We start from the raw sequence: 12,528 nt of genomic DNA, 5'->3' as shown, positions 1-12,528 counted from the left end.
GTTGGTTTCTAGTACCTTTGCTGTTAGGTTTTGTTGGGTGATTTTAGTAGCTTTGCTTTTTCTAGGGGCAATCCTTTTGTGTTTCAGCAACTTTACTATTCTGCAGTTTGTTGCAATTATTGTGTGAAACCTTTGATTTGTTCTTAAGGTAACACCAGTGTTTCTTTTCCCATTTAGCCAAGACCTGTGTACCAACCTTCTGGAGAATCTGACAAAGAGAACAAAGGTCAAGATCGCCCCCTTAGTGCCTCTTCTAGCAGTGACCTTTCCCTGTCGGAGTTGCCACAGCCACTTGGCAGGTGAGTGTTACAATGCAACACTACATAAATATCTAAATAGCCCATGAATATTACACTAAAGACTAAGGGCCTGATTTAGATATTGGTGGAGAGGTTACTCCGTCACAACGGTGATAGATACCCCGGCTTCCAAAATCGAAATCCCCTAATAGGATTTTGATATCAGCGTTGAGGCTATCCGTCACCATTGTGACGGAGTAACCCCACTGCCAATGTCTAAATCATGCTTTAAGCCTTGATTATACATAGGAATACTTTATGGTCCATAAAATGCCCAGTAGCACTCCTCCAGTAGTGACCTAACCCCACTTTGTTAAACCTAGCTCATCATAAACGTGTTACATCCTCAGTTTAACTACACATCAGAGAATGATTTGCTGCAACAAACAAATTAAGTCCCAGAACTTGTAGAAATAAGGTAGGACAGAAGAACAGTTTTGTGTATGGGTTTGGAACATTTTCAGACTGTGCATTTGCAGTACCAAGCAATGAGCAGTATCTCCTCCTTCTCATGCTCTCATATTGAGCCAAAGATCATTTCCCTACTCGTATGACATAGGCATGGTCCTGATGACTTTGAGGTGTAACTTTATGCAGGTTTCCTAAAACCTGTTCTTTGTTTTATCTTCTACTCTGTCCAAAGCCTATAGTTAGGCACAGTGCGCTTTATACCTTTCATGAGGGCTCATTGCAGACACTACTACAAACACTTATCAATTGCTTCCACAGTTGTGCCATAACTCCACTTTCCAAATAAACACTCTTGTGGAGATGCCGTCATTTCAGAAAGGAATAGATGTAGCTGTGTGAGGACAATGTTTTAACCCTCCTCTAAGCCTTTCCAGATTTGCATAACTCGCCTTTTAAATGTATAATAAAAATCCTCTGAAAACTCCACTGTGAAGTTGTGACCCCATGTGTGAGATTGTACAGCTTTGTGTATTTACCCAGGATTCAGGCCACAGCCTGTTAATAATGTGAAACATTCCCAGGATATCAGTACCTTCCCGGATGCATCTGTCTGCTGCAACCTCTTCTGAAACCTGTATCAGAAGTAAGTTAGTATGAAAGATAAAGCAGAAGAATCTGCAGACCATTAGTTAAACTGTTACAGTAATAACTTGCCTTTTCCCACACTTCCTAGAACACCCTCCTCATCTGCTCTCAAATGCAGGATGAATTCATGATTAAGTAAGGAGATTGAGTTCTTTCTGGCCCCTGATTATGTACAGTGCAGGGATTACAACCATCACATTTCAGTCAAGATGATGGATTTCTGCATGGAAAATTAAACCATTGCATTATTGATCTGAATTTGAGTACCAAGGCATACATCGGGTTTAATCAAACGAATAAAAGTATCATAGCTATTAAAGTAAGTATTTCACTTTTATGTTTCTAGCCTTTCAATCCTATACATAGGAAGATTTACAAGTATGATGTATCACAGGGAAACAGGCAGCCATGAAGTCCAGTTTACAATTTATTTAAATGTGTTCTTTAGCATGGTCTGATTGAACAGACCTATTACTAACATCCATTTTTAATCTATACAGAAAACATGAATTATCCTAGGTTACTAATCTGCAGCTAAAATTGAGCAAATGCGGGTTAACACTACGTTGTCATTTTATGGTATGGACCAAGTGCAATGAAGCAAGTGCAAAACTCTTCACATCCATTAAAACCGTAGCAAACGCCCTCAAACCTAAAAGGTACAACCAACTGCAAATCTGAAAAAAAAAAAAGATTTAAAAGATTCTTACTTCCACATTCCCATACATCCAGCACATTGCAAATTTCTAAGATTCGTGATAGCAGGCAAGCACTACCAGTTAAAAGTACTACCCTTTGGAGTAACAACAGCACCAACGGTTTTCACCAAATGCCTCGCAGTGGTTGCAGCATACCTCAGAAGGCACCATATACATGTCTTTCCCTATCTGGACGACTGGCTTTTAAAAGCCAGCACCATTCAAACCTGTCAACAGCATACACAGTGGATACCCTACAAAGTCTAGGGTTCACAATCAATTACCAGAAATATCATCTGCAACCAGTGCAAATACAGCCGTATCTGGGAGCAACTCTGAACACTCAATCAGCATTAGCATACCCAAACCCAAAGAGAATTCAAGCTTTCCACAATCTCATATCTCACGTACAATCACACTTACACAGTAAGGTTTATCATGAAACTTTTGGGAATGATGGCATCGTGCATAGCAATAGTACCCAACAGACGTCCAAACATGAGACCCCTACAACAGTGTCTCTCACAACAATGGTCTCAAGCATAAGGTCAACTTCACGATCTAGTGCTATTGGACCGGCAAACTTACAACACTCTGCAATGGTGGAATCACACTAACTTATTAAAAGGGCGGCCATTTCAGGACCCTGTACCACAGACCATAATCGCAACCGATGCATCAATGATAGGTTGGGGAGCCCATCTCAGCAACGTTACCATACATGGGGAATGGGACTCAATTCAACAAATTTATCACATAAATCATTGGGAATTGCTAGCAATGTTCCTTGCACTCAAAGCTTTCCAGCCACAGATCACGCACAAAACAGTGTTGATAAGGACAGACAGCATGTCCACAGTGTATTATCTGCAAAAGAAGGGGGGACACACTCATCTTAATTGTCCCTTCTAGCATAGACAATTTGGAAATGGGCGATTCACAATCACATTCAATTACTAACAGAATATATCCCAGGGGTGATTCAACAGTACTTCTGCATGTGGGGAACCCCAGACATAAACCTCTTCACAGCAAGCGAAAAATGCCCAAACTTCGCATCCAGGTACCCACACCCTTAATCTAAAGGCAGTGCTCTTTGGATACATTGGTCAGGGAAATATGCTTACGCTTTTCCCGCTCTCCCACTAGTTCCATTTCTGGTCAACAAGATCCGTCACATCTCCTCCTTCACTATCATACTCATAGCTCCCACGTGGGCACGTGAACACTGGTACACAACACTGTTGGATCTGACTGTAGTACCACATCACAAGCTCCCCAACCGACCGGACAAATTAACACAAAACAAAGGTCAAATGAGGCATCCCAATCCCAGTATGGTCAACCTGCCGATTTTGGATCCTGAGGTCATAGAGTTTGGATATCTACAGCTTCCAACAGAATCTATAGACAATCTAAAACAAGCACACAAACCTACAACCAGACAGTGTTATGCAGCTAAATGGAAACGTTTTGTATATTTCGGTCAACCCAAAAACATTGATCCACTTAAAGCGTCCGTACAGGATATTGGGTCACATGCACCAATGATTTTGCACGTCGCAAACAGCAAATGTGGCTGTTTTTGAGGTGCAAAATGCACTTCCTGATGCACAAACCCAGTTTTGCGATTTGTTAAACTTTTTACCTAATCGCAAAACGAGATTGTGACTCGCAATTAGGAAGGGGTGTTCCCTTCCTAATTGCGACTTGCAGTCCCATGTCTGATTGTTTTGAGACCGCGAATGTGGTCGCAAAACAATCGCAGTTAGCACCAGTGTCACACTGGTGCTAACACATTTGCAAACTAGAAGGGGTCCCCATGGGACCCCTACCCCTTTGTGAATGTCACTGAAAACATTTTTTTCAAAGCAGGCAGTGGTCCTATGGACCACTACCTGCTCTGAAAAAATGAAACAAAAACGTTCAATTTTTTTGTTTTTGTAATGCATCTTGTTTTCCTTGAAGGAAAACGGGCTGCATTTAAAAAATAAAATAAAATGCTTTATTTAAAAGCAGTCACAGACAAGGTGGTCTGCTGTCTCCAGCAGGCCACCATCCCTCTGAGGGCCACCATTCCCAAGGGGGTCTTAAATTGCCGACCTACCTCTTGAATATTCATGAGGTGGGCATTTGCAAACCCCCCTGCGAGCCACAAATAGTGTCAATGACACTATACTACATACGGTTTCACTCTGACTAGCAATTTGCGAGTCGCAAACAAAAACTGTGATACATGTAGCCCATTGTCTGTTATTTGCTTAATTTACAAAAAGCAAATCTTGCATACTCATCTATTAAATTTCATTTAACAGCAATGGCTGTTTACCTACAAAACAGACAGCATAGTTCTCTCTTTAGGTTTCCTGTCATAAAAGCTTTTATTTAAGGCCTTAAAAGGATTATTCCACCTAGAGTTCCACCAGCTTCAACCTGGAATCTTACTATTGTGCTCACAAGGCTTATGGGTCCACCATTTGAACCCATGCATTCTTCAGTTTCTCTAATGGAAGGTTACTTTCCTATTAGCAATTACTTCCTTAAGGAGAATTAGTGAAATTCAGACATTCACTTTAGAATAGCCTTTCTTCCAAATTCACAAAAATCAAATAGTACTTAGGACAAACCCAAACTTCCTACCTAAAGTAGTTTAACCATTTCACATTAATCAGTCAGTAGAATTACCAGTCTTCTTTCCACAGCTAGATTCAGTTGCTGAGAGAGCTATTCACACTCCTGATGTTAAAGAGCTCTCCTGTATTATGTGGATAGAACACAAGATTTCAGGGAATCTAAACAACTTTTTTGTGGCTTTTCAACAACCTCATAGTAGTAATCCTATTTCAAAACGGGGATTAGCCAGATGGATAGTGTAGTGTATTCAAACTTGCTATCCTAAAGCTAAAAGACCGCTATGAGTAACTCCTAAAACACATTCTACTAGAAATAAAGGAGCTTCAATGGCATTCGTAGGAAATATACCACTGGCAGATATATGCAAAGAAGCCACATGATCCACACCACACACATTTACTAAACACTCCTGTGTGGATGTGTTATCTCTCCAACAAGCAAATGTTGGTCAAGCAGTGCTTAAAACACTATTTCAAACTACACCAACTCCTACAGGCTAGCCACTGCTTATTTTGGGAGGGGACTGCTTTTTAGTCTATGCAAAGCATGTGTATCTACAGCTACACATACCATCAAACGGAAAATATTACTTACCCAGTAGACATCTGTTCGTGGCATGTAGTGCTGCAGATTCACATGTGCCCTCCCTCCTCCCCGGAAGCCTGTAGCCGGTGTAGTACTTTCTTTATGGAAATATGTGTGTGTATATATATATATATATATATATATATATATATATATATATATATATATATATATATATATATATATATATATATATATATATGTTCGATGGCATGTGTAGCTGCAGATACACATGCTGTGCGTTATCCTGCCATCTAGTGTTGGGCTCGGAGTGTTACAAGTTGTTTTTCTTCGAAGAAGTCTTTCGAGTCACAAGACCGAGGGACTCCTCCCTTTCGGCTCGATTGCGCATGGGCGTCGACCCCATCTTAGATTGTTTTCTTTCCGCCATCGGGTTCGGACGTGTTCCTCTTCGCTCCGTGTTTCGGTTCGCAAAGTTAGTTAAATTTCTGAAAATTCGACGGTATTGTTTGCGTTCGGTATCTGGTTAGTAATAGCAGATCGACATCGAAGAAAAGAAGAGCTCTGGTAGCCCTTCGGGGCTTCCACTCCCCGGCGGGGCCTGGTCGGCCCGACCGCGTGCGTCTTCAAGGCTCATGGAACGGACCCCATTCCGCTTCTGCCTCGAATGCCACAATAAGTATCCTTATACAGACCAGCATTTGGTCTGTAATTTGTGTTTGTCCCCCGAACACAAAGAGGATACCTGCGAGGCCTGTCGGGCATTTCGGTCGAAGAAGACGCTACGGGACCGGAGAGCTCGAAGGCTTTAAATGGCGTCGACGCCGGCAGGACACCATGACGTCGAAGAAGATGAGACTTTCTCCATTCCTGATTCGGACGAGGCCGAAAGTGAGCAGCCGGCAAGGCAACAAACCGTGAGTAAAACTGCCCCGGCCAAAACTCACAAAAAGATAATGAAAGCCCAGGGGACGCCACCGCCGGCAGGCCATGGCTTAACCCGTCAGCACGGTGACCAACCATCGGCACCGAAAAATGGCACACATGTGTCGAAGACATCCGACTCCGTTCGAGATACCGGCACAGAGTTTACTCGGCACCGAGATACTGACTCCGACCAAACTCGGCACCGAGATATCGGCACCCCGAAACCGAAAAAGGTGGCTTTGGAGCCGAAAAAGACTGCGGAAAAGGTTCCGGTGCCGAAACCCCCAGCCTCGGAGCTGAAACAGAGCTCCTATTCAGAAGAACAAGGCCATTCATCACAACTACAAGGCCATAGATTTGGACAAGAATTAGAGATGGGAGAGCCAGACTATACACAAAGAATGCTCCATATTCAGAAGGACACAGGGAAAATAAGAACTCTTCCCCCAATTAAAATGAAACGGAAACTCGCTTTCCAAGAAACAGATAAACAGCCAAAAGCAAAAGTGGCTAAAGAAAAAACTCCACCACGTTTTTCTCCACAGCCATCGCCACAGCACTCACCACAACTGCCACCAATTGCAACACCCCCAATGATGCAATCACCAACGGACACAGGGATGAGCCAGGATGACCCAGATGCATGGGATCTATATAAAGCACCAGTATCTGACAATAGTCCCGATTGCTACCCGGCAAGACTATCACCACCAGAAGACAGTACTGCTTACATGCAGGTGGTGTGCAGAGCAGCTACTTTTCACAATGTAGCACTGCATGCAGAACCTATAGAGGATGACTTTTTATTCAATACCCTTTCATCAACACATAGCCAATACCAGAGTCTGCCTATGTTACCAGGCATGTTAAAACCCGCGAAACAGATGTTTCAAGACCCCGTCAAAGGCAGAGCCATCACACCTAGGGTGGAGAAGAAATACAAACCTCCCCCTACGGATCCTGTGTACATCACGCAACAACTAACACCTGACTCGGTGGTAGTAGGGGCAGCCCTGAAAAGGGCAAACTCACAGACTTCTGGGGATGCACCACCACCCGACAAAAAGTCGAAAGTTTGATGCAGCAGGAAAAAGGTTGCAGCACAAGCAGCCAATCAATGGCATATTGCCAATTCCCAAGCTTTATTGGCAAGATATGACAGGGCTCATTGGGACGAAATGCAGCATATCATTGAACATCTTCCCAAAGAGTTTCAAAAGCGTGCACAACAAGTGGTGGAGGAAGGCCAAAGTATCTCCAACAACCAGATACGATCGGCTATGGACGCAGCGGACACAGCCGCCAGAACTGTGAACACGGCGGTCACTATTCGGAGACTCGCATGGCTACGCACCTCTGGATTTAAGCCAGAGATCCAGCAGGCTGTGCTTAATATGCCTTTTAATGGACAACAGTTGTTTGGGCCGGAGGTGGATACAGCTATAGAAAAGCTAAAGAAAGACACGGACATGGCCAAAGCCATGGGCGTGCTTTATTCCCCACAGAGCAGAGGCACCTTTAGGAAGCCACACTTTAGAGGGGGGTTTCGAGCCCAAAGCAGAGGAGGTTTTCGGAGTCAATGTAGGGGTGGACAGTTTCCTAAAACAAGAGGGAAATTCCAAAGCCCAAAAACCCCACAAACTAAACAGTGACTCCAATGTCACAAATCCCCAACACATAACACCAGTGGGGGGGAGACTCACAAATTATTACAAAAATTGGGAAGACATAACTACGGACTCGTGGGTCCTAGCCATTATCCAACATGGTTATTGCATAGAATTCCTGCAATTACCACCAAATGTGCCTCCAAAAGCACACAACATGTCCAAACAGCACTTGGATCTATTACAACTAGAAGTCCAAGCGTTATTACAAAAAGAGGCAATAGAACTAGTGCCCAACTAGCAGAAAGGAACAGGTGTTTATTCCCTGTATTTTCTAATACCAAAAAAGGACAAAACACTGAGACCCATCTTAGATCTCAGAACACTAAACTTTTACATCAAATCAGATAACTTTCACATGGTAACACTTCAAGACGTGATTCCCTTGCTCAAACAACAAGACTACATGTCAACACTAGACCTCAAGGATGCTTACTTCCATATACCCATACATCCTTCCCACAGGAAATACTTAAGGTTTGTAATCCAAGGAGTACACTACCAATTCAAAGTGTTACCATTCAGGATAACAACAGCACCAAGGGTATTTACAAAATGCCTTGCAGTAGTAGCTGCACATATCAGAAGACAGCACATACACGTATTCCCATACCTAGACGATTGGTTAATAAAAACCAGCACTCAGAAACAGTGTCTTCAACACACAAAATACGTCATAGAAACCCTTCACAAGCTAGGGTTCTCAATAAACTACCTAAAGTCACACTTACAACCTTGTCAAATACAACAATACTTAGGAGCAACAATCAACACAGAAAAAGGGATTGCCACTCCAAGTCCACAAAGGGTACAAGCATTCCAAAACGTAGTACAAAGCATGCACCCAAATCAACAGTATCAAGTAAGATTTGTTATTAAACTTCTAGGCATGATGTCTTCATGCATAGCCATTGTCCCAAACGCAAGGTTACACATGCGGCCCTTACAACAGTGTCTAGCGACACAATGGACACAAGCACAGGGTCAACTTCAAGATCTAGTGTTGATAGACCGCCAAACACACTCCTCGCTTCAATGGTGGAATCCTATAAATTTAAGCCAAGGGCGGCCTTTCCAGGACCCAGTGCCTCAATACGTGATCACAACAGATGCTTCCATGGTAGGGTGGGAAGCACACCTCAACCAACACAGCATCCAGGGACAATGGGACACTCAACAAAGACAACTTCATATAAATCAACTAGAACTACTAGCAGTGTTTCTAGCATTGAAAGCATTTCAACCGCTAATAGCCCACAAACACATTCTTGTCAAAACAGACAACATGACAACAATGTATTACCTAAACAAACAAGGAGGGACACACTCATCACAGCTGTGTCTCTTAGCACAGAAGATTTGGCATTGGGCGACTCACAATCACATTCGCCTAATAGCACAATACATCCCAGGAATTCAAAACCAGTTGGCCGACAATCTCCGTCGAGATCACCAACAGATACACGAATGGGAACTTCATTCCCAGATACTGCAAACCTACTTTTAAAACTGGGGAACACCGCAAATAGACCTATTCGCAACAAAAGAAAACACAAAATGCCAAAACTTCGCATCCAGATACCCACACCCTCACTCCAAGGGCAATGCGTTATGGATGAGTTGGTCAGGGATATTTGCTTACGCTTTTCCCCCCTCTCCCACTCCTTCCGTATCTAGTAAACAAATTAAGTCAAAACAAACTCAAACTAATACTAGTAGCACCAACTTGGGCTTGCCAACCATGGTACACAACACTACTAGACCTGTCAGTAGTACCTCCTATCAAGCTACCAAACAGACCAGATCTGTTAACTCAACACAAACAACAGATCAGACACCCGAATCCAGCATCGCTCAATCTAGCAATCTGGCTCCTGAAGTCTTAGAATTTGGACATCTAGATGTTACACAAGAATGTATGGAGGTCATTAAACAAGCTGGGAAACCTACTACCAGACGTTGCCATACAAATAAATTGAAAAGATTTGTTTATTACTGTCATAATAATCAAATTCAACCACTGCATGCGTCAACAAAAAACATTGTAAGCTACTTATTACACTTACAAAAATCTAAGCTAGCTTTTTCATCCATTAAAATACATCTCACAGCAATTTCTGCCTATCTGCAAATTACACATTCAACATCACTCTTTAGAATCCCAGTCATAAAAGCATTTATGGAGGGTCTAAAAAGAATCATTCCCCCAAGAACACCACCAGTTCCTTCATGGAATCTCAATATTGTATTAACACGACTCATGGGTCCACCCTTTGAACCCATGCACTCTTGTGGGATGCTATACTTAATATGGAAAGTGGCCTTCCTAATAGCTATCACATCTCTCAGAAGAGTAAGTGAAATACAAGCATTTACCGTACAGGAACCCTTTATACAAATAGACAAACATAAAGTGGTTCTACGCACAAATCCAAAATTTTTACTAAAAGTTATATCACCGTTCCTCTTAAATCAAACTGTGGAACTCCCAGTATTTTTTCCACAACCAGACTCTGTAGCTGAAAGAGCATTACATACATTAAACATCAAAAGGGCACTAATGTATTACATTGATAGAAACAAACAATTTCACAAAACAATTGTAGCTTTTCAAAAACCTCATGCAGGAAATCCAATATCCAAACAAGGCATTGCCAGATGGATAGTTAAGTGTATTCAAACCTGCTATGTAAAAGCTAAGAGAGACCTGCCTATTACACCAAAGGCACACTCCACTAGAAAAAAAAGGCGCCACAATGGCCTTTTAGGAAATATACCCATGACAGAAATCTGTAAGGCAGCCACATGGTCTACACCTCATAAATTCACGAAACATTACTGTGTGGATGTGTTAACAACACAACAGGCCACAGTAGGACAGGCAGTATTACGAACATTATTTCAGACAACTTCAACTCCTACAGGCTAAACCACCGCTTTTGGGGAGATAACTGCCTACTAGTCTATGCACAGCATGTGTATCTGCAGCTACACATGCCATCGAACGGAAAATGTCACTTACCCAGTGTACATCTGTTCATGGCATGAGACGCTACAGATTCACATGCGCCCTCCCACCTCCCCGGGAGCCTGTAGGGGTTATAAGTTGGTGGAAATAAACTTGTACATTTGTAAATTTGTAAATATATATCACTTTTAAAACACATTATGTACATACATACGTACTCCATTGCATGGGCACTATTACTATATTCACAACTCCTACCTCGCCCTCTGTGGGGAAAACAATCTAAGATGGAGTCGACGCCCATGCGCAGTGGAGCCGAAAGGGGAGGAGTCTCTCGATCTCGTGACTCGAAAAGACTTCTTCGAAGAAAAACAACCTGTAACACTCAGAGCCCAACACTAGATGGCAGGATAATGCACAGCATGTGAATCTGCAGCGTCTCATGCCACGAACAGATGTACACTGGGTAAGTGACATTTTCCATGTATATATATAGTTCTCCACTCTTTACTTCACCCTCCTGCTGGAAAACAATCTTACAAAGGACTCGATGTCCATGCGTACTATCACTGAGAGGAGGAGTCACTCGATCTTGTGACTCGAAAAAAGCTTCTTTGAAGAAAAATCAACTTGTAACACTCCGAGCCCAACACTAGATGGCGGACTTATGCAAAGCATGTGAATCTGCAGCACTACATGCTACGAACAGACGTCTACTGGGTAAGTAACAGTATATATGTGTGTGTGTGTATATATATATATATATATATATATATATATATATATATATATATATATATATATATATTTTTTTTCCTCAACAGATGGAACAATATCCACCAGACGGCTGCACTAATCCCTTGATCGTCTCCAAATCGTAAGGACGAAGCAAAATTCAAAGTTCAGAGTTGAATTTCATCAATTTTATTCCATATAATGGTGTCAGAGTTTCCTGCACAGAATGTCAACGCGTTTCGGAAAACGCCTTCTGCTGGACAAAATCGGCCAAAAAAACGGCATCATATATATAAGTTAAAAACCATCATTTGTTTCCATTTCATACTAGAGTCGACTAATGGTGCCCCCATCTTTAAACATGCAAAAAACTCAGACCTACATATTGATGACAATATATTGCCTTAACAATATTCGATGTAATATTTTCGTTGATCTGGACATTAATCCACTGTGTGTCCCTCGCATGTTCCATCAACTCATAGTAAATGCCAACAATACAGTAAGTTATAGACTATTAATTAGCAATATAATTGATGTTATTGCCCAATATACAAAAAGCCCCTGCATAAGGATGTATCCTCATTATCTCAATGCCATATCATGATTGACACATTTAAAAACATATATTGTTACATATTTTAGACCAATGTCAACAATTATTATTAATCCACCATTTATAAATAATTTTCAAATATTTATAGAAAATATTCTTCAATATTTGTTTTTGTATAAATATCTTTAAATACTTTCGAATAATATACATTATTAATAAATACAGTCCTAACAACAGAGTAGTTATAATCCTGTAATTAAATATTCAAAATAACATTTATCATTATTCAAATTACAAAATAAATAGAATCATGATTGTTATCCAATTCATAATTTACAAACATTGATAAAGTTTCAAGTGCTATAAATATTTGTAAATAATCAGCCTATGTTATTAAACTGTGCTGGGGATTTTTGATTTGTAGCCTTTTCATTCGATGGCA

At 41.5% G+C, this 12,528-nt stretch overlaps 1 protein-coding gene across 1 annotated transcript in view; it reads left to right on the top strand.

Annotated features, from left to right (window-relative positions):
* CEP350 (centrosomal protein 350) overlaps positions 1–12,528 on the top strand; it is an 821,600-nt gene that overhangs the window by 138,521 nt on the left and 670,551 nt on the right. Inside the window, exon 11 of the mRNA XM_069232082.1 lies at positions 178–299. Within this exon, the coding sequence (XP_069088183.1) occupies positions 178–299 (122 nt within the window). The remainder of the gene's footprint in view (positions 1–177; positions 300–12,528) is intronic.

This window comes from Pleurodeles waltl, chromosome 4_2 (genome assembly GCF_031143425.1).
Source record: "Pleurodeles waltl isolate 20211129_DDA chromosome 4_2, aPleWal1.hap1.20221129, whole genome shotgun sequence".
NCBI lineage: Eukaryota > Metazoa > Chordata > Amphibia > Caudata > Salamandridae > Pleurodeles > Pleurodeles waltl.
Note: the sequence above shows the minus strand (reverse complement) of the source record. Positions and strands in the feature narration are given on the sequence as shown.